Source organism: Mustela nivalis (genome assembly GCF_964662115.1).
Source record: "Mustela nivalis genome assembly, chromosome: 12".
Classification (NCBI taxonomy): domain Eukaryota; kingdom Metazoa; phylum Chordata; class Mammalia; order Carnivora; family Mustelidae; genus Mustela; species Mustela nivalis.
The window spans coordinates 78,238,085-78,265,671 of record NC_139031.1 but is presented as its reverse complement, the minus strand read 5'-3'; the positions used below and the strand labels follow the sequence as shown (position 1 = coordinate 78,265,671).

Genomic DNA, 27,587 nt, shown 5'->3' with positions numbered 1-27,587 from the left:
CTCAGTAGAGAACCTGCTTCTCCTTCCCTCTCTGCCCTTCCTCCTGCTCGTCCTTGTGCTATCATGGTGTCGTTCAAGTAAGTAAATACAATCTTTAAAATAAACAAGAAAATGCTCATTGTTGAGAGATCTTTTCTTTTTAAAGAGAAGCTGGAAAGGTAGATTCAGAAACAATGTAAGTTGGCAACTAATTCTAATTTGCTTAAAATACTGTGGGAGCCAATTAGCTTATATGCTGCCAACATGCAAATTTGGGAACAGAAACTTCATCAGTTTAAAGCAACCATATATTAAATTAGATATTAATATTTAATGTGAACAAGGACAAAAAAATTCCTCTCATGTTAAAATTCTCAACTACATGTTGTAATGTTAACTGTTAGTACTAGAAAGGAAATTCTACTAATATTAGGAAACTGTATTTATAATGTAATTATTAATGGTTTATATTTATTCAGCATTTTAAAATTTATTTTATGGCAGTATTATAACAACTCTTTAACTCCTGTAATGGTTTGAAGGACTTTTGTAATGTTGATCAGGGAAATACACTTTGGAAAGTACACTTTGTCCCAGTCAGGTACCTACCTGGTTCGTATAATCATCATGATTTGCCATCAAAAGAAATCCACCATCGTCTAGAATCACACAATCCATTACCTAATGAAATTTTTAAAACAACAACCCACATTTTGAGAATACATATCATTATTCCATTGGAGGTAGATATGACTATAACAACAAAAATAGGAAAAAGCTTCAACTTAAACATATATAACCAAGATATTTTGATGAAAAAAATTAAGGACATGCACAGATTCGTATCAAACTCTCAGAGCTTCATATTCCCAACACCCACCCAGTTAAAACTGTCAACTCAATATGAATAAATCCTAAGAACAAATCAGAAATAAGCTTTAGCCATTCCAAATAGCACTCCTGTTGCCATTTGGTCATCTAAATGATCCAGGAAATTAGATAAACCAAAATATTTAAGAATGTATAAACATATGCTTAATACTTTGAAAAGACATATCTTTAAAAATGCATTGTAGTCACCATGCTTCAGACTTAAAAAAAAAAACAAAAAAGGCAGCATGAGGATACTTAGATTTAAAATCAGAAAGCAAAACAAAAAATGCTCATCACAGAAATCAGTTCCCACCCAGTTTATATCATGTTTAAATGCATGAATCAGTTTAATAATTTCTATTTTATGAAATAACAAAAACATTGTTCTCAGAGTTGAGGACATATGCACTCCATTTTCCTAATGTGGAAGCAGCTTCCTAAAAACCTTGGCTCTGAAAATAGTCTTCACAGTCTATAAAGTCTAGGTAAAATGGAGAAACTATAAAATGATTGGTTGATAATTTTGCATGACTAGAAATGATAAGATCATATAAACCACTGGAAATATACACATATAAGAAGACTGGAAGAAAATAGTGGAATTCATCCCTTTTATTCTTGGAATAATTAATATAGTCATTCTTAGAGAACGTTTAACTTTTGAGAAAAGCTGACGAAGAAACAGAAGTAACTGAAGACAATGTAAAATCCAATCCATGTAAGTGGAATTTGATTAAAAAAACACAATTCCAAAATTTGGCTCAAAAAGTTTTCTCATCACTGTAACTATAGTGTAACCAAATACAGGTAAATTATGAAAGAAAGGGGAAGATTGCCCTAAGAACCAGTAAAGGACAGTTGGGTTAGAAACTGCCCATTTAGGGGTACCGGGGTGGCTCAGCACCTCATCTCAGGGTCGTGAGATTAAACACAACTGAGATTGTAGAGGAGAGAGTCCATACAGAAACAGGCTTTTTAAAAAACCTAACGTGATTATTTTTAAAAATGAGGTTAGGAACACTGCATCAAAAACTAATGATGTATTTTATGGTGATCAACATAACACAATAAAAATTTAAAAAAACACTTTAGGAATTACAAGCGTGTAACAAGGATGTAAGATTAGTTCAAGATTCCATAAAGAAATATTTTAATGTTTATTTAAAAATTCCTGCAATTTTAGCAACTTTAGCATTAAAGTCTAGCAATGGTAACACAAAAAATTACAGTTAAAAATTTTAAGTTTTCTTACATCACTGTTCCTTTTGCAGTCACAAACTGGACCAGCACACTGAAGACAAAATATATAATTAGACAAAAATATAATTATTGTCACACATTTTTATTTAAAAAAAGATTAAATAATATACTATTACCAGGTTAAAAATCTTAGAATAATTTATCAAGTCTAAAAGAATAAATGACAGCCTAGCCCATCATAAAAAGTAACTTTATAGATATAAAACTATCAAATAGCTATCGAGCATTTCAAATTAGAACATTGAAATATTTTTCTTATTAACTAATTTAAACAAAAAAAAAAATCTTCCCCAAAATAGTAATTTATAGTTCTGCTTCAATTTAGGAGCATTGAAAATTTATTTTGTCAATTTTTAAGATTTTACTTTTAGTTTCTTATTTGCATTTGACATGGAATATAGCATAAACATTAAAAAAAAAAAAATCTTACCGGATCCCTGATTGATGTTTTGGTGAAATTCTCTATCCAAGAATTTACGTCAATTTTAATTCCAACAACTGAAAAATGATGTGAAAAGAAATTGACACATATATTTAAAAAATATGGCTGTGATTCTTAGTATCTATTTTTCCTCCCACAATTGAGTATTTCCTGAGCAGGCAAATTTAAGTTTCTTGAGATTAAATTAATTGCAGCTATACCCTGAAAAGTTGATTCAATTTAAAAAGTGGCAATTTTAGGAGCCATATAATATTTGGTGTATGAAAATTTAGCATTAAATTTGGGTTGAATCTAGCGTTTATTACAAAGATCTATTTCTTGGAATTTTCATCAAGAAGTAATGTTAACAGCTTCTAAACTATTAAATAATTTTATGTATATATACAACATAGTTTATTCATTGGCTACAACCTGGCCAATTAACTACTATACAGAGTAAGCTAAAAAAAAAAAAAAAAAAGTGGGTAGTGTCAGGAATAGCCTTTCCATAGGAGATCACTCAAGGAGATTGTGTTAAGAGGCTTCTCTAGCCCTATCAACGCATGCACCAGGTGCTGAATATATGTATGTCCAGGACAGAGAGGAAGTGCAAGGGTGAGAGGCCAAGGGACTGGGAGAATGAGTGAGTAAATGAGCCCCGGAAGGGGTAAGTTAGTGATGGAGTTGGTGATTGAAACAGTGAGGGGTAAAACTTCCCTCAGGAGCAGGAAGGCTATCGACCATCCCAATCTGGCCTAAAGTATGCTTTCTTAAACATTCCGATACTGTATCATACAATGAAAAGAAAATTTTCTCCTTTATTGCATCCACTATTCCAGTCTACTTCCAGTTCCCACTGATGCTCAGTTTTATGAGGTTTCTGTTTTCTTGATTTATCAAGAAAAGTCATTTTTCTATTTTACTGTAATTTTATTTAAAAAAAAAAAAAGATTCTTACCTAATCCATTTTATCAGTCACATAGTATAGATATGCCAGAACTTATTCATCTTTTCCCCCAAAGATGAATACTTATTCTTCCTGTTTAACTTATTACAGATGCTCACATCCTTGGCTGAATACCCTTTTGCGTCCTTGAAAGTATCTTGTAGGACAGACTTATGGAGTGGAGGTGCTGGATCAGTCTGGCATTTAGAACTTTGATTTGACTCCATGAGTTTGTGTCAGCATTGCATAAACACATGCACCGAAAATCCCTCCCCTCTGTACAGTATCAACTTGGTTCTTCCCCAGTCTCAGGGGTAACTAATTGTATTTTATGTTTTTACAAATTTGGATGTCTTTATGTTGCTTCAGGCTTTCTGATGACCTTCCTGGTTAAGTACTGCAAACTTTTAATACAAATACTAGGTCACATTTCATCTTGGTCATGTGTCTGTATATACTACACACTCTTACCTGCAGGTTTAAGAAGCTTTCCTTGGATATATATTTCGACAGCTTTGCTTACCATAATGCCTGATTCATAAGCACCAGGTCCGCTTTCTAAAAAAGAAAAGCAACACTAAAAAAGGAAAACAGTCCTGTTGAGATACATCAAATAGTGAATTTCTCTTAATAGGTGAATAGTGTTTTGCTTAAGTATTGTAGAGTAGAGAGGTAACAAGGAGGTGTGTGGTCAGTCCTCTCTTCCCTCTTCTTTCTCTACATACCACTCCCTCAGGGGAGTGTCCATGAGTTATCTTGGAATGAACTGACTTGGGGATGGGAATTAAAGTTCTACTACGTAATGGGTGCTTGCCAAATCTCTGCTTCATGACATTTGCCAAAATCTTGGGGAGACCACTAAGTGTAGTGGAAAGAGTGTTCTTAGAACACAAAATGGCCTTTGCATTTTAGAAGACCAAAGTTCCTCGACAAAACTCCAAAACCTCTGAACTTCTGTTTCCCCATTTGTGAACATGAGGATGAATAACCCCTCCCCTCAGAGAGGCTCGGGGATTAAATTAGGAAGGTTTTGGGGCAGAACCCAGGAAAATATTTTAGCATGTGGGCTACTGATAAATTTCATAAATAATATATTGAACTAAAACTGACGGATTCATTATATTTTTTAAAGTCATTAAACACTCATCAACTATTTGCATTTGTGAAACAAAGGATTATCTACGCATATTGCTATGTACTATGCATGCCTGGAGACATGCCATCTCTTCATTACTGGCCGTTTCCTGTGTAGGCATTTTACCTCCTCAACTAAGTGGATGCTTTTGTCTTTCCAATGTCATGCACAGAGTATATACTGAATAAGGACAGTTCTGAGCAATTAACTTAAAATATATGGTGGGGCAAGCAGGTGGGAACAATAATTTGTTTTAATAAGAAAGGAAACTGAGAATGCTGAATTCCAAGTAGTACTTACTGTTAAAGTAGGGAGCAGTGAAAACATAGTTATCATTATCAAGACTCCTTTTATAAAAGCTGTCCTCATATGTTTCTGGGTTTTCTTGCCAGTTTTCTCCAGCCCTAAGGAGAAAATGGCTCATCATTTTTATTCTTTAATCTGCCTGATAACCTACTTTGCCATGAACATCATGAAATTTTACAGATATGCCTACATCTCAGGTATGTCTAAGAAAGTCAGTGGTAACGGATGGTATAAATGATACTCGTTAATAAGCAATACATCACCGTAGAACGATACTTAGAGTCAGAAAAAGCTCTTAGTTTTGCTCTGCAGGTAATTATGTACCAGTCAGCTACTAGGTCAAGTTAACAGTAATAAGCCTCCCCAGCTCACTTTACAGACTGTTCTCAAGATAAGAGATAAGATCCACAGAACAGTGAAAACAATGAAGTGCTGTGGAAGCATTGTCCGTAGACGATGGCCATTATGTTCATTTAGGTTAGCTTCTGTCTACAGAGGAAAAAAAAAAACCTCTTTTGAATTTTGGAATAAATACCCAAAATACCCAAATTCTCACTGAATAATCATATAGCATTTTAAAAGAAATATGCATTTAAAAATATTGTTCATAGGTTAAGTGACTCCATTTTAATCTAAGAATCAGTTTCTCTACACAATGGCTTCCTTACACAGCAATGTACATAGCCTAGAGTAGTCTCTTGTAATGCACCGATTTCTACAGATGTTATGTGAACTTACTCTTTGGGATAAACTCTGGTAATCCCGCCATCAGTCACAACAAACCGCGCTTTCACTCCCTTGCTAAAACAGAAGACAGAAGAAGGAAATTTTTTATTCCACTTACTCTCCGTAAGATAATAATTTGGGTGTTGATGTAATAATAAGTGAGTAATAATAACTAATAAATAAATGAAATAAAATGAATTCCTAAAATAAAGGAAGACAAAGTAAATGTATCAATATATGTGAACTATGTTTTTAGAGTGAAACTAATTGGGAAATGGAGGATTCTCAAAGAACACACCGCTTAGTAAGGAAGAATACAGCTGCATTTTGAATTAGCAGAGATGACAGCAGAAACAGGAGGCTCTTACACATAGAGCCAAGGGTAAATGTTAAGGGAAAGCCTATGAAGAGTGTGATAATATTTGGTGTCATGAAAACATAAGGCATAAGGTAAGAAGCAACAGGAAGTAAAGATTCAAGGACCAGCTTCTTGAGACTGGTCAGTTCATCAATGATCTTGACACCTATGCCAGAAAGCTTCAACTTTATCCTGCAACCGGAACTGCATTTTAAGAGTAGGACAGGCAGGGGTGAGTTCTGTGGGGAGTGGAGTTGGAAGCCCTACAGGCAGAAAGAACAGTTGCTATCATTTCTTAGAAATGCGAAATTAGGAACTTGGGTGTGAAGGAGACAGGGCTACATTGTTAGGAATATTTAGCATTAGGTGACTGACTGGAAATGGAGTAGAGACCGTACATGAGAACCTTAATCGGATTCTTAATTCATTGACTGGGTATATGGTAGTGTTATTAAGAGGTCTATCGAGCGTTCACTGGGAGCCCTGTTCTATCACAAACACTGAAACCCTAACACACCTCTTTAACTTGGTTTGTCACACTGCAGCATAGAAGCCGAGAAAAGTAAGCAAGGGCAATGTGTTTGTCCTGACACACACCCACAGCTGCAAATGTAAGTTGTCAACAAATGGAAGATGTTTTTCTCAGGAAATTGTTATTAATGATAGATGATAAAGTCTAAATTTATGAGACCTATTTTCCAAAAATTTCTTGGGGAAAAACTGAACTGAGATGCTATACACACACACACAAACACACACATCTATATTTAATAAGAACAAATACTCACATGTTTTTCTGCTTACTCCAGTAATTCTGGACAAGTTCATTTGTAAAGCCTGCATCCAGCAAGACTCTATTGATCAAATCTGTGTTACCTAACACAGAAAGAGGATAGCCTCAATTACATCCACATAGTTTCTTCATTAGATACTAATGAAACAAATACATCCTCTATTTGTAAAAGCAACTTAAGAGTGGATAATATTTCCGTGAATTACAAAATATACCCAATATTAACTTTCTGCATTTTTTAAAATATTAACTTTCTGCATCTTACCTCCCTATTTTTCAGGCTATGGCCAGGATTAATAGAAGAGCCAATTCTAAATGAAAATTACTTTGTAAACTTTAAGAAACATTGAGGAAATAGCCTTCCTCTTTTTTTTTTTTTTAAGTTAGTACGGGGATTCCAAATAATCATAATTTAAGGGACAATTTTATATATAAATATAAAACTATATAATATGTATAGTTTTGTTTGTATGTTTTGGCCAAGGAACGAAATAACACAGAATCTGCAGATAATGGTGAAAGACCACAGGCTTCAGGTTGTCATTTCTGGAATACCCAAAGGACATCTTAGCCCAAGTTCACAGTTAATGGAGGGACAGATGGCCATGACCAAGGGTTAATTAACAAACATTCTTAAACAAAAACTTCACCTGTTCATTTCTCTTGGATCCTCTGTTTTAAGCCCACAAAACTCTGAATAGCTCCAAGTATCCTCTGAAACTTCCCATTTTTTGATAAAATTTCATTTTATTCAGGTAAGGAATAGGGGGTCTTAAGATCTTATTACTACAAGAGGTGGAGAGTAGATTGGAAAACATCTTTGTTGATACTTTTTAATGTATCTTTCACCCAATTTTAAAGGATCAGCTGAATCCATAATTTAGACCTCATTTTAGGAACTATTTTTATCATAGCAGAAAATGAATCACTTTGAAAAACAGTCCATTTGAAAAGTGAAAGATATAATTGCTGCAAATCCTTTTAGGTCAAAGAAATGAGACCATTATTCTAATTTATAATCTAAATCAGCATTGCGAGTTATTTCATAATTGCATTCATATTTTAATTACACTGTAATTTTAAAATATGTCTTGAAATATATCTGCTGCATACATCAAGAGATTATCAGTATTGAGCTCTACCATCTTACACACACATAATCTCATTTTTATATTCCAAAATAATGGTGGATATGAAGAAGACAACAGCTTTATAGCAGAAACATTTACGTAGGAGAATAAATTAAACAGTGAGAATTGTAATTTTTCTGATGGATTAAGTACTTTGATAAAAGCAAAATTAAAATAGCCTGAACCTCTAAAAAAGAAACTATTTAGATTTTAATCACTGATACTTTTAGTTTTATGCACTTTTTAATAACTTGAGCTGAAGCATGATTGAGTAAACTACAATATAAAACACTATCAGAGGAAAATAAAAATTTTACAACTACATTTCTAAAGATTTTATTATTAGGGCATGTACAACCTGGAGGGAGGGGCAGAGGGAGAGGAGAAGTCTAATCCCCACTGAGCTGGGATCCCACCACTACTCTCTACTTAGGGCTCTGGGGTTTGCTCTACCCATGACCAGTTTTCAGAGTAGTTCATTCTAATTCTGGTAGCTAATGTGAATAGTACTAGGAATTTCCTTCATTTTATGAGATAAATTTAAATTTGAGAGATGGCTTCAGTTCACTTTTTATAACTGAGGATGTGCTTTCTTTAACTCTTCCTGAGGGAAATGATTTCAAAAAAAAGAAAAACACAGGGGCACCTGTGTGGCTCAGGAGGTAAAGCATTTAAATGCGCTTCAGGTCATGATTCCGGGGTCCTGAGATGGAGCCCCATCTGAAGAATGAGCCAGGAGCCTGCTTCTGCCTCTTCCCCCTGCTCGTGTTCTCTCTCAAATAAATACATAAAATCTTAAAAAAAAAATAAAAAATAAAAAAATAAAAAAGCACAGGAGGAGAACAAGTGATGATGCAGGGAGGAGGAGGAAAGGACATAAAAGTCAGTTACTGTTACTTTTTTTTTTTTTTTCCCAAGTTATATTTATTAAGGAAATTTTTGCCATGCAGTTGGTTTTCCTCTCATTTACCTAGCTCCACTGCATCTTTTCATGGTAGTATTTTTATAGGACACTTTTAGTAAGAAAACAGTTAAGATTTTTAAGTGTTTTAAAAGCCAAGAATCCATTAATTTCTATTAAGTTTTATAGTATGACTGATGTAAATTTCTCTGAAAGACAAATGTACTGGTTAAAGAATAATTATTAAAATTCCTTTTTACTCCAACTTGTTCCAACTTCATAAAATAGAAGCATCTGTAAATTGATCAGAAGACACTAAGTGATATATTTTAATTTATGCCTTGTTTTTATTCTCATCTTAAAACTGTTTATATAAATTGGAGGATAGAGATCATCAATAAAAACATGTTGTATGTTTTCTTCTGTATAGCAAGTACAATGCAATAAAAAGCCTTCAAAACATAGAACACTGTATCTGAAACTAATGATGTACTTTAAGTTGGCTAATTGAATTTAAAATAAATAAATGAGAAGAGGCTACAGAGTGTGTGTGTGTGTGTATCATCAAAATTAAGTTCCTTAAATGTGAAAAGAGCCAAGATAAAGGATACCCTATTTACATTTAAACATTTGTAGGAATATATCACCTGGCTTTGAAAATGTCATTTTCCTTCATAATGAAATAAAAATTCTTTCGTATATAAAAAGTCAAATTGTTACATTTTACCATTAAAAATTTAAACATAAGTTGGGGCGCCTGGGTGGCTCAGTGGGTTAAAGCCTCTGCCTTCGGCTCAGGTCATGATCCCAGGGTCCTGGGATCGAGCCCCGCATCAAGCTCTCTGCTCAGCAGGGAGCCTGCTTCCTCTCTCTCTCTTTCTCTGCCTGCCTCTCTGCCTACTTGTAATCTTGTCTGTCAAATAAATAAATAAAATCTTAAAAAAAAAAAATTTAAACATAAGTCAAGATGCCAGCATGCTAACACACAAATCTGAAGCAAGAATTGACCACACTGGATACAGTAATAATGACACCAAATAATTACTACAAACCTATCTATACTTACAGGATGGGTTGTTTGGAGTCTTTCTATCAATAAACTCATTGAAATTTAAAAGAAATTCAGTGTTGTTATCTGATATTTTAAGGTCATTGCAGTAATCTCTGAAAAAAAAAAATTTAAGACATTAGCTATGAACACTACAACTTTTTTTTTTTTTAAAGTACACAGCCACCAGAGGAAGTAAAAACACTTTTACTACCTCTGTGACTTTGCAAGCTGTTTAATTTCATATTTCCATTTCCTCCTCTGTATAATGGAACAAAACTTGGACAATAAGAGGGGAGTAGTGTGGATAATATATATTAAGCACCTGCCCTCTGGCAACAGGTGCTCAACAAATGTTACCTTTTGTTGTTCTAAATGCACTATTTTCAATGTATGTTGTATATTTGGAGTTTCCATATAGAAATTAACAGATAAAATGGAAAATACTAAATATCCAGAATAAACCCATTCCATATTAACATTTTTATGAGAAATTACTGTGTGTGTGTGCGTGTGTGTGTGTGTGTGTGTGTGTGTTTTAATAACCTATTGGGGAAAAAAATGTGGCACTGATTTACCTATTTGCAAATCTCTAATTCCGGACTTAATTGAATGCAGAGGCATACTTTCTTCTAGCAACAGCAAGATTCTATTTGGGCACATGAAAAAAAGGTGTTCTCCTAAAGATATGCAGTTGGAAAAGACAGAACTATTTTATATGCTTCCCAAGTATTGTATCTCTTCTTCTTCTTCTTTTTTTTTTTAATAATACACCAAAACTTGATTACTAGTAATTTCTTGGTAGTTAGTTGTAATATGGAATTTGAAGCAATGAACTTTTTGTACTGTTGCCATTAAAATTCAGTGCACTATGTTACATTTTAAATCAACCCGATTTTGCAGCATCATGAATTGGTCATTGGAAAATTTGCAGATCTGCCAAATAGCGACACATTTCCCTATAAAACTGAAAAATCACCTTCATTATTATCACTAGTCTCACCAGATGACTACGGGGATGCAGTAAATACAAATCACCCCCAAATTCTTACTTTTGTGTGAAAGCACAGATTTTATCATGAGCAACAAACACTGTTATTTTCTTCAAAGCAGAAGCCTTACTTGGTTATTGAGAAAATGTTCATCGAATACCTAAGTCATTTTGTCAAGTAAAATTCTATTTCCTGAAAAAGTGCAAGGAGCCCCTATTTTAGCTCTGAATTCAGTCACACAAGTGCTCTCCTTTGAGATAGCCAAGTTACTCTGGTATGCAGCGGGACTCCCACTTCCCTTCCCTTTTACTGAAGAGTAAAAGACATGTACTCAGGGTAAAGTTTCAATAAAACGAATAATTTTTACTGATTCTATCAAGGCTATTTTAGAGTGAGACTGGCTTTTCTCCCAGCAAGGAAGATTACAATGGCTACCAGGACCCTTTAGTGTCACTGCCTGGGTTCCTGCTAAGGTGTCCACTCCCCACGGCCTTTCTCCTGTCCCGGCAAATGTCGATGTGAAGAAAAGACAAACATCACCACTGTTTTAGGACCTGGTCGGTTCTCTGAGAGGGCCTCTGGAACCCACAGGGTTTTGAGACCCCCTACTTTGAGAACTGCTATCCTAAGTGTTTTGGAAATTGAAAACAAATAGAAAACAACATAAATGTAAGGTTGTCATTATACTAACTAGGTTAATGCAACATACGGGATAATCAAATATTGAGGACAGAAGTGCAATTGTGTAGTGAACATTTTCAGAGGCAAGACCATCACCTAAACAGAAAGCCTCAGAGAGTAGAAAGAGAATGTCAGAACTTCTTCAAAAGCAAACTTAAAACACACACACACACACACACGAAACACAAAACCACAAAACTTCTCAGTTGTAGAAGTTTTTGTTTTGAGACAGGGTGGAGAAAGTTTGCATGACTGACAGAGCTAAAATGGACTTCCCCCCACAATCAGCTTTAATTACAGGCTATCACATACTGTTCCGTTCCCATTCTAACCCATCTTTGAAATGTCTTTTTCATTTCTGAAAAATAGCCAAATTATTCCATTTCTTAGTCACTTAGACCTTTCATCCCTCTGCATAACTTTTAACAGTAAAAACCATGCTCTGTGCATTTATATTTTACTCAGAGGCACTGGATGTTTTTCCGAGATCAATTAGCCTTTGATAATCAATATACATACTTAGATCTTGAAATAGCAAGGAAGTTTCCTAATCTGTGAAATGGGATAATACTAACTTACTACAGAGTTCTCTGGAGCAGTAAAACTAATCATTCCTGTAAAAGGTTCAACAGATATTGGTTGAGGTGAAGGTCACTGTCCCACAAGCTGTAACATTTCCCTTCTCTAGCATTTACTTCTTCTCTAAGCACATAGGTAAATTCTACTTTTCCAGTCATACCACAGAAATGGTTCATATGTTAATCCTTGCTGAACTCAACAGTCTTTGCTTATAAATTGGGAACTGGAATTCAGAACTACATTTATCCTCTCTCTGAGCACTGGGACTTCTGCCATATTTTCCACACTGTCTAACAGGATAGCTCAGAAAGCCAGCCTGCCCGGTCTGCTATTCAGTAACTGGGAGAGATGGGTGAAGAAGTTGCCTAGAGAAAAACAGATCAGAGATGGAAGGAGAGTCTTATCAATATATCACATCTAATTTCAACACTTCTTACACCATGTAATGAACCAGTATGTTAATATTCTGTGGGATCTTGTTCTGCCTCTAATATTCTTTCTAGCTAAAACTGGTTTTAGCAGTTTTAAGATGCTCAGTTATATTGGAAAAGGTGTTAAGATTGCAAGTATTTTAATAATCAGTTTTAAAATGTTCTTTACATCTTTATAGATTCTACAAACACCGTATATATTTAGTCAGCAACACTGTGTGCCAGGCAAAGAGTGGGATGGATGCTGGGTATTGAATGGTGAGTCAATCAGATTGAGTTGTTGCTTTACTGGGGAAAGTAAATGACGTAAAATGGACCAGTACTCTAGTAAGGGAAATACAGCATTCAATGAAGCAGTCAGCAAGGATGTCTAACCCAGTGAAAATGGTAAGGGAATTCCTAGATCGAGGAGCTTTGAAATTGGGGTTTGGGAAGGGCTGGGTGGGCTGTGCCTGAGTGCAGGCAAAAACAGAAAATTAGTGGATCCAGAGTTAAGGGGGCAGGGGGAAGCACACATAGGAACCAAGAGAAGTTTAATGTGTTTGGAATTTAGAGCAGAGGTTGGCAAACTTTTTGTTCAAGGGCCAGATAATAAATGATTCAGACTCAATGGGCTATAAGGTCTATGCCACAACTCATCAACTCTGACTTTGAGGTAAAAGCTGCCACAGACAATAGAGCACCAAACCAGTATGGCTGTGTTCTAACAAAACTTTGTATAAAACAGGAGGCTACAGGTTATAATTTGCTGGCCCCAGATTTAGAGTGTAAGGACCACACTGTAAACTGGGACCCAGTAACAGAGCAGCTGAAAGCTACGATATAAGGTACAGAGTGTCACAAGACACTGTTGAGCTATTGGTTCACATTTAGCAGATGAGAAACATAATTTTATTCACATTCTAGAAACTCTCTCCAGTTAAAGAAATGAGACCAGACTGGGAAGTAAAGAGGGCTTTGGGGAGGTAGGGACGTCAAGTAGGAGGCAGCTGTGGTAGCTTAGGTCTGAGAAAGCACTGATCTGGATGAGAAGAAAGGCAGCAGAGTTTTGCAGACACACGTGATATTCATACGATAAATTCTGTTTGGCAAGACTTGGTGATGGAGTAAAAGATATAAAAGAAAGGGAGCAAAGACAAATGCTTAGGAGACGCTGAGCTGAATCACACCAAAGAGATATTCCTGTTAGTTTTCCATAAACATGAATGTCTCCCACTGAAATATGTATGTAGACATAAAGTCTGGAAATATATTGCTTGATCCTATATTATAATGTAATCTCAATAAATGGCATGCCTCCTTTGTCTCTAGACATTATGGCCATTTTGTGGATTTTGAAGGCATTGCCTCAAACTATCGACATCAAATAGAAGGGTGGTGTGTGTAGACACAGAAAAACAAGAGGGCTTAAGCTAGCACCTGACTCTGCAGCCCAGGGAGGGAGGAAGAACCCCCAAATAGGGTGTCACAAGCAAGAGGAGGCAAATAATCCCCCAGGATTCAATAGGATCAGACAGTGACGGAAATTCAAGCAGGAGAAGCTGCTAAAGGACAAAGTCACTCATGAAGCCAAAAATACGCTTTGTTAGCAGAGTTTTGTCAAAAAGTATTCCCTCCCAAAATGGTCTGAGTTACTCTTCAATTTTGTGAGCTGTCTTTGGGTTCTTACAGTAATTTCTTTAAGAACTATAAAATGTGAGAAATTATTGATATACCATTCTAAATCTTTTCTCTTCAATAGTTTAGCCTAGATTGATTGATTGATAGAATTATATTAATTTGATATTATTATATGTGTTTGCTACAGAGTGCAAATTAAGAACCAAGGAACAAAGGGAAACAAAGCTGGAGGCATCATAGTTCTGAACTCCAAGTTACATTACAAGGCAGTAGTAATCAAAACAGTCTGGTACTGGCACAGACAGACACAGAGATCAACTGAACAGAAGAGAAAACCCAGAAATGAATCCATGACTATATGGCCCATTAATCTTTGACAGAGCAGGAAGTAAGATCCAATGGGAAAAAGCCTCTTCAACAAATGGTGCTGGAAAACTGGTCAACAATATGCAAAAGAAAGAAACTGGGCCACGTGCTTATACTAGACCCAACAATAAATTCAAAACAGATGAAAGACCTAAATGGGACACTTGAAACCATGTCTCCTGAGGGAAACAAAAGCAAAAATAAACCATCTGGACTTCATCAAAATAAAAAGCTTAGTTTTTATCTAAGGAAAGAAGCCCTCACCAAAACTAATACGCAACCTATGGAACGGGAGATGTTTGCAAATGCCCTACCTGGTAAAGGGATGGGATCAAAAATATACAAAGAACTTCTAAAATGCAGCACCCCAAGACAAATAATCCAATTTAAAAATGGGCAGAAGACATGAGTGACATTTTTCCAAAGAAGACACACAGATGGCCAACAGACACATGGGAAGATGCTCAAAATCACTTATCAGAGAAATGCAAATCGAAACTACAATGATGTATCACTTCACACCAGTGTGAATGCTACAATCAACAACACAAACAGCAGGTGTTGGCAAGGATGTGGAGAAAGCAGAACCCTCTTGCATTGGTGGTGAGAATGCAAACTGCTGCAACCCCCCTGGACAACTATATAGGGGGTTCCTGAAAAACTTAAAAATAGAGCTAGCTTACAAAATACCTCACTACTAGGTATTTATCCAAAGAATTAAAAAATACTAATTCAAAGAGATACGCCCCCTGATGTTTATACAGCATGATCTACAATAGCCAAATTATGAGACCAATGCAAGCATCATCCACTGACTGATGAATGGCTAAAGAAGCTGTGGTATGTACACACGATAGAATATTACTCAACCATAATGAAGAATGAAATCTTGCCATTTGCAACAACATGGGTGGAGCTAGACAGAAGCATTATGCTAAGCAAAATAAGCCTAATACTGTATAATTTTACTCAGATGCGGCATTTAAGAAACAAAGGAGAAAGAAAAGAATGAGAGAGGCAAACCAAGAAACAGAGTCTTAATGATCGAGAAGAAAATTATGGTTACCAGAGGGGAGGTGGATACGGGGATGGGTGAAATAGTCGACGGGGATTAAGGAGGGCACTTGTGATGAGCACCAGGTATTATATGGAAGTGGCTAATGACTATATTGTATACCTGAAACTAATATTACACAGTATGTTAACTAACATCAAATAAAAACCTATAAAAAATAAAAGAACGAAGAAAAAAAATAAAAAAATAAAAAATAAAAAAATAAAAGAACGCTTGAGTTATTGAGTATCAAATCATTACATGAAAATAGAGGTAGGGAGAAAGATGTATATTAGGGTTAGAGAAGGGGATTATAAGAGAAAAAAGAATATTAAAAAGTATGTGAGAAAGTGTCACTATATTAAAATGCTTTTGCAGAGCATTATTAGAACACTCAAAATAAATAAAGCAATTATGATGTTCAGATATTCTAACCTTATGTCTATACACACATATATATCTGTAGATATCTCAGTATATCCCCCAAGTGTATGTGTATATTATACACACATACATACAGAGTATGTTTGTGTCTGTGTACTCACAAAGGCACATACCCAGTTCTTCACTATTGATGGATACCACTGTTACTTCCAATAAGAGCAAAGTCTACCTCTGTCTTATTCACTGATATGTCCCTGGAGTCGGAACATTGCTTAGCCTAGGATGTTGCTTACTGAGTCAATGAACGAATAGAATATAGCTTCAGTTTTAAAGTTATTGCTCCCTTTGGTTCCATAATTCGGCACGGGATTAACTCAGAACTGTGACTGAAGGCTTACTTATCCATACAAGTTATAAAAAAATGAAACAAAACAAAACCAACCTTGGTGCTATGAATGTGTAGCCAGATTCTTCAAAATTATCCGGCTTCAGTGTTTCAGAATCTGCAAAGATAATGTTACAGGATTAGATAAGCCATCCAGAGTACACATCTTGGGTTTCTACGACGATATGAAGGCATTAGAATGATAACCTATTAAGAAAAAACTAAAAAGAGTACTTTATCCTAAAAGGTCCTTGATACTGCATAATCTAATTATAAAATCCATTTTAACTTCATAATAAAAATTAGACCAGTTATATAAGAAAAATGCTGTCTTAGAAGTTTTCCATTTACTAAACATACCATAACCATGGTATCTTTTATGTCAATGTTACATCAGAGTTATTTCATTTAAAATCTCAACATAAAATTTTTATCAATATTACGGTAAAGAAAATGATTTTAATAAACTCATCAATGCCTTTAGTTAATTAGTAACATTCTTCGTATTAGGTATGAATTAGTAGGTGGAAGGATTAAAAACACACAAGTATTTAAGCCTCAAAAAAAAACCTAAATGTGAAATACATTGCATATGAAAACACAAGCATATTCTTTCCACCATTTCTGCTGCTAAGGTTTGAGTGGTCATGGAGGAAAATCTAGCAGATGAGAAGCACAGAGGATAATATCCAATAGGAATGGAAATATCAGTGGAAATGTCAAGTGTACTAAACAGAAAGAAATTGAGCAACAAGAAAATACTTGCCCTTCATTTTGCCCTTTTTGGCTGTGAAAATCCATCAGAAAGAGAAAGCAGGGAAACAAAAAAAAAAGAGGGTAAAGCAAAGGGGGTCACAAACAATATTTTATTCAATGACTTTCTTGAATAAAAATATTGTGCATAGATCAAAGGTATATTTATGTACAGCTGAAGTCTGGAAAAAAAAGACATCTCTTTGAAGACTGGAAGGTATGTCCTGTCAGTTACTACTAGAGCTCCCTCTCTGTACTGTGGCGATTTCAAGGGTCTATTTTGCAAAGTGTTTAATGCAGGTGCAATGGTGACGATGTTAGCCTATATTCAGAAGCATTCACCAACCCTCAAAGACCAACGAGTCATCCCCTCATTTATCAAGTGAAGAGCTAGCTCATGCAAAGTTGCTGGTTGTTAAAAAGACCATCATATCTATCAAGTCCAAGTGTAAATATAAGATCCTAAATTTAGCACAATGGGAACAAGGATTGCAGAGAGAAAAAAGAACCAACAGGAGAATAAAAGAAATTACAGTTTACTTAAAGTCAGATATAAAAGTTATATACACACATTTTTTTTTTACTTTATCATAACAAAAAATTTAGGTTGTGAGTAATAGCTGATATACAAAGGATATGATGGTCATTTTACATTACTAAGTCTAGTCATCAAAAACAAAGATTACTAATGACTTAAAATATGCACTAATGTTAGTAATTACTCCACATTCTAAATGATGCTTTTAAAAAATAATCCATTTGAGTTACTGAAGACATTATTCATTTGGATTATGAGAAGGAAGTTAATTGCCAAACCAAAGCCGAAGACCAATGTAATTTAACTTATTCAAACAAAATAGAAGATGTGGAGCACAATATTATTCTAGCCAAATGCAAAAAAAAAAAAAAAATTAGAAAAAGAAAAGTTAAAGCCTTATTAGCACAGTGCCATGAGTAGAGACCATGTGAAACATTTTGCACCAGCTAGCAGACCCTTAAAATGACAGCAACAGAGAACACAGCACTGCAATGATTCTATGAGCACAAAGCGAGGCAGGGTAGGGTGGTGGGGATGCCAGTGAGACCAGGTACCTGCTCATATTCTATCCACGTAGAATATTTCTTGTTCCTTGCATGTTTGGAATGGGTTAGAATCATTGCTGTAGATTTGGTAGTAACACCTACTAAAATGTATAGGCCTTGGGCATTCTAAAATCTAGACAAATTTATACATCTGATACTAAGAGGTAAATAGACTCTGGGGTCGCTTTCACAGTACTTACATCTGGCCTGAGTTATTGTCTCTTCTATTTTGGCTTTTATATAGTAAAAACTGTAGGTTGGTAATACCAAGGCCAAACTGCAATAGAAACAAGAGAAGCATAAACACAAACAAACAACTTAAAAAAAAAAAAAGACACATCCAGTTAATGGAAAATCCAAAGATCTTCCTCATGGGAAAGAAGAGACATATTACTATGACAAGAAAATGCACTCAGCGAATAGAGTACTTTATTCAGTCTTGCAATCCAGAGTCCTCCAGTTCTCTACATTGTAGGGAATCAGAAGAGACACAAGGAAAATAAGCTACTAAATGTGCCCGCAAATTAGCTGAGAAAGAAATGTCATGTGTACTGTATTTCCAGGAACATGTACAGAAACACTTGGAGTGTTGGAAAAGATGGAGAATATACGGTTACGTTTAAAGAAAATAAATACTATACTAATTGGATACCCCTCTTTCATGAATTATAAACCATGTTCAAGTGCTCTCTGGCAAATGTACACTATTTAAAAATTACAAATGTTAAGTATTACCATTTCTACGACACGATGCATAAAATCATCTGAAAAATACCCCTTTGAGGGTTAAAGACCTCCCACTTTAAGACTATAGTCTTGAAGCAAATTCCCTAGTGTCTGCTGGTAAGAAAATTCAGATCCCCTTACAGCACTAAGAAAGACTGCCTGCTCACCCTATTGGTTCTTAGAGCATATAAGACCTTGGAATATTTGATTATTATGCAGTTTGAAATAACACAACCGCTTTGCGTGTAATTCTTCTACCCTTGAGAGGGCTAATGTATTTGTGTAGGACATAACTACTATTCCGTATCTCCACTTACACTTGCAAATGACTCACTATGCTTTAATACTGAAGGAGAATTACAAACTAATGGTACAAAAAATGAGGGAAAAAGATTCCCAGGGAACTAAGTATTTTCAAAAAGCAACTCTTGATTAACATGACCAAACAAGACACTCGGCGCTCATTTTTAATATTTACTCTCAAGTTTCATAATGCACAAGCAAAGGTGTGTGTTTCTAGGCTTCTGAGTATTTCTGCCTGTTTGCAGATCTTTTAAATCATTCAAGTTTCATGTTTTCCAGGCTTTTGAGAAGAATGCCCAAACTGTAATCTTACTATCTACTTTTTTTTTAAATTGGAAAACACAGAACAGGGAAAAAAAAATAGAATTTCAGGTTTTCCTTCTTACAACTGTATATGATAGAAATTCACTCTACAAAGAGGGGGAAAAAAAGGTTTATTTCCTACGATTTAATTATGCAGTCAAGATAACAAAATGAGTGGATGCTTGTTACCTCCAATTCCCACATCTTTCTCCTTCATTAAGTAATTCATAGACTGTCCTTATGGGAAAAGGTCAGAGAAATAAAATGTTATGTAGATTTAATGAAAATCTCTCCATTCTTTTTATAGGTAACTTCCTTTAAGTGGAGGCAGAGATTAAAATTAAAATAAGCAGTGCAATTAGTCTGAAAGCAAGATGACCTTTCATGATTCACTTGCCATTTATAAAATGTAGAGTAGAATTACTGAGCATTTGAAGATTGTCTCCTACAAATTCCTCTCAAGGGAAATTAGGACATTTTTACTGCTCCATCAGCATTTATCGCTAAGAGAAACTTCTAATTAAAACCGATAACGTTATATCATGTGGCTGCCCCAGCGTCACTCTCTAAGCTTGGGTTACATCTCACGTACCATAAAAACAGTGTTGGAACTCATGAGGAACACAACAGAAGTTTTAAAACTGACATATCAAATATACATTTTATTGGCCTGCGCGTCTCAGGCTGTTATTAAAAGCTATACTTCATTTTATAGAAAAATACAGTCACAGTTAATTTACTTGCATCTCTAGGCAATGGTTCTTTCTTCAACATCTAGCAGGTAAGCTCTTTACCAACATTCTGCATCAATGATGTTGTCGTAGGGCAGTGTTTGCTGTCTCTGCCCATATAAAACCAGCGGACCAAGGCTGTTTTATTTTCTCCTAAGGACTAAAGCCTAATAAAGCCAGCAGCCACCAGGTGAATGTGAAAGCCCATGCAATGTTTTTGTGACTCACATACACATGGTTACCTTAGTTAAATGGACTATAACATCCTATTTAACTCAATCATGTTTCTAGAAAATTAAATTCTCCGTGAAAAAAAGAGCAGTCTATAAAAATAATTAATTACTATAATTCAACTGTGATAACTGAATTACATCAAGGCTTATAAAGACAAAAATCACTAAATGAAATTTGGAACTTTGTTCATTAAGTCAAAACATGCCATTTCCTTTTCTTCTCCAACAGATGTTCTATTTTGCTCTATCTTGTTACTTGTGCATTTATTTATACACCGATTCAGGGAAGTACTTTTAATGAAAACAGACCGAATCTGGACCCAAATGGTACATCTGGGTAGGGAATGTGTGAGGAAAACATGCCAAAGTGGAAAAGTCAGGACCGTTCAGAGAGCAGCGACTGTGTGGGATGGACGGGGAGAGACCCAACATGCACATGGGCTGGGAGAGAAATGTGAGATGAGAAAATCAGACTCGGAAGTCCCAGTTTAACCTGGAGGAAAATGGGAACAAAATGAAGGTTTATGAACAAGGAATAACATACTCAGAATTGGGGTATTAATCTGGCCACAATCAGTCCCATCACCGTGTGTGAGGGAAAGAGGTTCAATGTAGGGGATATTTGTGAAACTTTTATGAATACATTTAAAGCAAGGTATAATGACAATTTTAAAAAATTATTACTGCCATTACTGTTGACTCATTGTCAAGGTTAAAGGGATCCAGTTTCTTCTACTTTAGAATTTGTTCATCTAAGAAAAAAAGGCAGGGAACACTTTCCCACACAGTAAAGAGGAGATAAACTGAAAGTCCAAGTACTAAAAAACTCATCGATGTCCATGTTGTTTCAGTGTGGGCCACGGACCTGGCCCATCTGCAAACTCTCTATTACGAGCTCAGAACGAGTTAAACAGAGAAATCGGAGACCCAGCATTTACAAAAATTTTCAATAATTTGGCAGAATAATTCTAGATCTGGGAAATCTAATAATAAAAATTTTAAGCTTACATTTTGAAATCTTTTTTAAAGGTGATTTAGGAAATAAATTTTGTTTTAAGAAAGTGTGGGTATGTCAAAAATAGCATGAGAAATAGTGATCTACATGAATGAGTGATTAACAGCAAGCCAGAAAGTGAAATCCTACAGGAATGCAAAGAAAATGACTTAGATTTAGAGATGGGGATTTCAGAGAAGAGGAAGAGCTAATGAGTACCAAGAAGGAAATATTCCTATCAACCTCGGTGTTATGAGCATGAGGGATAGGACCACAGGGAAAGCTATGACCTCAGAGAAGAGTTAGACCAAGAAAGCAAAGGAAATGCTCAATGAGTGAAGCAGAAAGAAATTTCAAGGAACTATAGGGTATTAGTCTGTCCAGCTTTCCAAGGCCCTGTCCATGGGAGTGCTCAGGATATCATGGACTTGCCACGCATGGAGGAAAATTGTGTTGATTGAGCATTTTATATCAGATCATGTTATGATGTGACAAGTTTTAAGTTAATTTGCTACCTAAATGTAAGCAGTGAAAACTAACTGACAATTTAAATGAGGAAATCAGTGGAAGCAGTAACTACAAACTAAGTATTAGGGGGTTTTGTCGACATTTATTATTGCTAACATAAATATGCAAAATGATCAAATGGATTTATATCACGCAAGCTTTCCTTTCTAAATTTTATAATCCTAGCTTTTTTCCATCTTTTCCATTTTGAAAATCAGAGCTATAATTTTAATACACTTTTATACTGGAAAGAATAACTTTTCTGTTTTAATTATAATAAAAACAGTTTCTAAAAATGCACGGTCTTAATATTTATCTATTGCAAAAATTGCTAATAGAAATAGGTGAAAGACACTCAACAGAAAACTCTTCTATACAGTGCATATGTAAATCTAATTAGTTACCTGTAATCTGTTCCATTCACAGGAGTCCATGTGTATGTCCTATTTCCTTTGTCAATGTACCTCTATAAAAAAAGTTTGATATGGTTGTTACCACATTATAAAACCTATGTGAACTTATATGAAAAGCAGAACACTAAAATTTATTTATAAATTCTGTGGTCATTCAATACCCTCCCTCACAAATGATCTATTCTACATTTATTAATTGTTATGGGTGTGTGTGTGTGTGTGTGTGTGTGTGTGTCTGTGTCTGCATGTGAGTAAAGCAAAATTTTAGGACAAAAATAAATACCTGCACATGACTTTTAAAGATTCTCAAGTGCAAAATCTTAGTAATTCATGTTGAATTATTTACTTCAAACCTTTGAAAACATTTTCTAAAAAACAAATTTTAATAATAAAATAGGACCAGGATCTATTAGATAAGCCTCAGATATATTCACACTAGAGTGTGTTTGTGAGAAACTGGTAATCTCAGGAAGTTAACGCACTGTTTCTAGATCCAAACATATGGTTAGCATATTACTGTTCTTATTAAGCCATTGTTATAGCATTTATCATAAAAAACTATTTACTTTGTATCAGTGAAGGTCAGAAAAACAACCAAATCCACCAGCGAAAGCAAGTACAGAGCTCAACACCTTGATGGATACAAAATTCTTCATACGTGGCTACCGAATACTAGTAAAGAAATTATCATTCATTCTTTCATTAGGTATAGTGATGGCATATATGCATTTTCACATTTTTCTAGTTCTCTCCAGCTTTATCATCCTCATAGAACAATAATCTTCACTGATATGGTACTTCATTTTAGCCAATACACTAAGCACTTTACAATCACTGTCTAATTTAATCAACCTCTGGACAAAATACTATTCTGTTCTACAACTTATGGATGAAATAAAAATATATAAATTTTCTAAAAAATCTAAATTGACAGGATGAAGGAAATGTATGATGCCAAATTCATTTTATAGCAATCATACATGCTGCTTTATTCATCAAATATTCCTCTGGTTTACGTGTGTGGAGGATCGAGGGAGGGAGAACAGGAACTGATGAGGTTTCTGGACTAGTGCGATTCTTAAAAAAGAAAAGAAATAATGTTCATGTATTTCATACCACTCATAAAAAAAATGTCAAGGGGCGCCTGGGTGGCTCAGTGGGTTAAAGCCTCTGCCTTCAGCTCAGGTCATGATCCCAGGGTCTTGGGATGGAGCCCCGTATCGGGCTCTCTGCTTAGCAGAGAGCCTGCTTCCTCCTCTTTCTCTCTCTCTCTGCCTGCCTCTCTGCCTACTTGTGATCTCTGTCTGCCAAGTAAATAAAAAATAAAATCTTTTAAAAAAAATGTCAAATTAGTGATGTTCAGCAAGTTAAAAAACAGTATATCAGATTAAAAAAGTAAACATACAAGATATATTTTCTTTCAATATTATTAATAAGAAAAGTCTGCAAGTGGTTAGATGGTTAATAAGAAAAGTCTACATATTGGTTAGAGGAATTTATGGTAAACTAAAGGAGGAAAACATCAATGTGACTTAATATAAACAAAATTAATTTATAAGTTGAGGAAAGAATGTGCAGGGTAAAGAGTTCTTGGCAGAACAACACGGAAAAGTCGGCAGAACTGCTTAATGGTTTACATCTTTCCTCAAAGAGTGGATGGGTAAAGAACATGGCTACAGTCTAAGGAAAGAGAATTGAAGTTTCAACAATGACTGAAATTGATATATACCTCCTCCTGTCTTCTGGTAATGGGGACTCCTAATGATATTAAGTGAGAAAAGCCAAGTGCTAATGGAGGATCCTATTTGGATCCTAGCTCCCATCTTAGAGAAAGATCTCCTGAGGAATTCAAAAGAAATGTTTACATTTAAAATAATGGCACTGTGAGGGAAAGGTTAGAAGTTAAACAAAAACACTTAAATTTCCAGGCTCCAAAGCCTCTGGATTCTGTGTATTTTTCAAATATTCAAATATATTAATGTCTGTGTATTTATTCCACATACGACTGATAATGGATAGACACACTGCTCTTGTACAGAGTTCTTCTACATCAATATAAAACAATATGTGTATTATATATCTGTACCAGTAATTTACGGGTATAGTTGTGCTACCCCTTGATTTAATTTCAGATTTAAATGCAAGGAATTATAAAGTGCATAAATAGTGAAGGAAGATAAGCCAAACAAAAGTAGACAAATAACAACAACAAAAAGCCAAAATAATATATGAAACTCAACAATTAGAACATATGCATGCACAGGTCATTTAATGCATACAGTATTAAATATTAACTTCAATTTTGCATGACTGAAATGACCTAAGAGAAGATGGCACAACATTAAATTGGGTGCTCTATTTTCTATGATGATAAAAAATGAGACCTAAAATACAATTTTCAAGAACATAGTGTTGATAAAATGTAAAAAAAAATCAAGAAACATAAAGCAAAATATTTAACAAATATTAAAGAGTTTAAAATATCCTTCAGCAAAGAAAGTCTTAAAAACATGTATTTACTTGAGACATCTGTTTTATAAATACTGCTTTAACAGGAAAGACAAACTACCAATATCATTATTGATCTATACATTTTACTTAAGAGTAAGCCTGACTCAATCCTTACCTCATCTTGAGATTTAACCAGAGTTCTAAATGTTTTTTCTCCACTCTCTCCATCAATCATTTTATTTCGAATCTACAGGAAGAGGAAAGAATCGCTTTATTGCAAGTATTCAACTGATTACCAAAGTGTGATTAAAAGTACTGGTTTCTTAAGGTTTATACCTTGTTTTAGAAGAGAATGAATAAAAATACTAGAGTGGTTATACTAGTAGTTGTAGTTGTCTTTGGGTATATTCTTTTTAAAAGTTATCCCATTATAGTCATAATAATAGAGGCATCCTTAATTAAGTATCCCCATCATTAACTTTTTTAATTTTTTAATTTCTTTTCAGCATAACAGTATTCATTGTTTTTGCACCACACCCAGTACTCCATGCAATCCGTGCCCTCTCTCATACCTCCCAACCTCCCAACCTCCACCCCTTCAAATCCCTCAGGTTGTTTTTCAGAGTCTCATCATTAATTTTTTAAATGTTGATGAAAGAATGGGCAATTACTTTATGGGACTGACAGAGGGGAAACTGAGCCATAACAGGTTAGATAGTATTATTACAGTCACCCCATGGCATGAGGATCCAAAGACCACACTCTGCAACATTACATGATCCTACTCTCATTTTGAAATAATTTATAGCAAACATTCATTAAACACCTAAGACATCCTGGCACTAGCCTTGGTCTTGGGTAGTAATAATAATTAAATTGTTGTTCTACAATGAGGGAGTCGAGGTGGAAAACGCTGTAAAGCAAGTTTATATTAAGACACTCTCTGACAAATTCTAGAAGAAATGTGGTGGCCTTTGCATAGATGAGCGAAGTTCATCCGTTTACAAGAATCTTAAAAATCTTTGCTCTGAAGCACAAGAGCCTGGTTCAAATACCTGTCCTGCTACTTCCTGGCTGAGTAGCCAGATACAGGCTTTTTAACCTTCTGGACTTAAAACATACCATCAGTATGACAAATAATGATCATATAATGACAGTACTTACTTCAAAGGCTCTTGAGAATCTATGACTGACCGACCCACATTATGTACTTAATAAATATTTTTAATTATTATCCTCACTATTATAGAAGATCCTCTCAGAGGAAATGACATGCAATTTTGGTTTTGGAATAAAATTGAAATTTCTGGGGTAAGGGTACTAAGACAAACATGGCAGATTTTCTCCTCAGGTTGCTTTTTGGGTGGTTAGATGCCATCCAACTTTTCTTCCAACTCTACAGCAATGTCCTCAATCTCTACATTGTGTACTGAAATACACAAGTTACATTTGTACATTTGTACTGAAATTCTGAAACATCTCTATGTATGGAATGAGAAAGGAACAAACTAATGTCACACCCAAATTAAAATATTGATTCCTTTCCATATGACTGTTTGGATGAGAGAGCCCAGGATCTAGATATTTTAAAAACAAAGAACATTCATCACTGTGCACCTAGTACCTAGGAGAGAAGCTAACACAGTGAAGCTGTTCAACGGGTACTGTGGGACGGATGAGCCTCGGCATTGGGCCCGAGAGTACTACTCAGGCGTTCACTCACCTCCACCTTAATGTCATTCTCTAATTCTGCATCAAGGAAATCCAAAGTTACTGGCTCCTGAGATTTGGGGTTCTACACAGAAAATAATAATAATTAAGCATATACAACATTGTAAAAAGATGCTATATATAAATAATTTAATGTATATTCAAATATGAAAATAATTCCATAGATGTTACTTACCTAAGGTATATTAAATAGCTACATAAACATATATGGTCTCCTATACATATATTTTAAAATAACAATAAGTAGGCTAGGGATTTGGGCTTTAGGTGTAGCAGGAAAATTTTAATTTGCCACCAACCAAAGACAGTTTCATTTTGAGTGCTGTGTTAGATACTACATTTGTAATTACGAGTTCTATGAGAACCGGACAGTTGAAGGTCTACTCACAACTTTCTTTCCTTTAATTAGGATTGGAAAGGAGCAAAATAAACCCATGTGGATAACATATTTGGCAGTTAGACCGGGCAACACAAAAGTAATTCACACTTCATATTCTATAAAAAGAAGTAATATGAGGGAAAATCTTTTAAAAACTACGTTTGAATTTGCTATGTGAAACTAACTCTTCTAAGTATATTCTTAAGAAGCATTAAAAAAATCCAAGTTTACTTCATATATTGGAATCTCAGAAATGTGACATATTTTAGCAAGTCAAATTAAATAAACCTTCTAAGGTAAAATTTGTGGTCAAGTTCCAAGCACTTGAATAAAGATAAGCTATTGTAATTAAAATATAACTAAAATAATCACTAAATACGGTCTCCTGCTTTGCATCTCCTACTGCTTCTTCTTGCTGGTGAGTAATAATAAGGACAATTAACTGGGGAACAAGGCAGATTCTTTATTTACATAAATATATCAAATAAAACTGTTAGCCTTGCAAATTCACCTCAGATGACATTTAAAAAGCTTTTTCAATCATTAAATGAACTTATTCAATTATTTGATAAACAAAAATACACTGAGGCTATTGTAACAAAGCTAAGTAAT

The 27,587-nt window shown here is 34.9% G+C and overlaps 1 protein-coding gene across 7 annotated transcripts in view; it reads right to left on the bottom strand.

Moving 5' to 3' along the window:
* CACNA2D1 (calcium voltage-gated channel auxiliary subunit alpha2delta 1) overlaps positions 1–27,587 on the bottom strand; it is a 509,819-nt gene that overhangs the window by 30,278 nt on the left and 451,954 nt on the right. For 3 of the 7 annotated variants that reach the window (XM_082692510.1, XM_082692508.1, XM_082692503.1), the window contains 14 exons: positions 26,589–26,660; positions 25,041–25,112; positions 22,406–22,467; positions 18,405–18,481; positions 17,135–17,155; positions 16,426–16,486; positions 9,895–9,992; positions 6,793–6,880; positions 5,659–5,721; positions 4,915–5,018; positions 3,951–4,037; positions 2,543–2,610; positions 2,105–2,143; positions 589–660 (listed from right to left, as the gene is read on the bottom strand). In XM_082692510.1, the coding sequence (XP_082548636.1) occupies positions 589–660; positions 2,105–2,143; positions 2,543–2,610; positions 3,951–4,037; positions 4,915–5,018; positions 5,659–5,721; positions 6,793–6,880; positions 9,895–9,992; positions 16,426–16,486; positions 17,135–17,155; positions 18,405–18,481; positions 22,406–22,467; positions 25,041–25,112; positions 26,589–26,660 (984 nt within the window). The remainder of the gene's footprint in view (positions 1–588; positions 661–2,104; positions 2,144–2,542; positions 2,611–3,950; positions 4,038–4,914; positions 5,019–5,658; positions 5,722–6,792; positions 6,881–9,894; positions 9,993–16,425; positions 16,487–17,134; positions 17,156–18,404; positions 18,482–22,405; positions 22,468–25,040; positions 25,113–26,588; positions 26,661–27,587) is intronic. The other 4 variants (XM_082692509.1, XM_082692505.1, XM_082692504.1 and 1 more) reach the window with 3 other exon arrangements.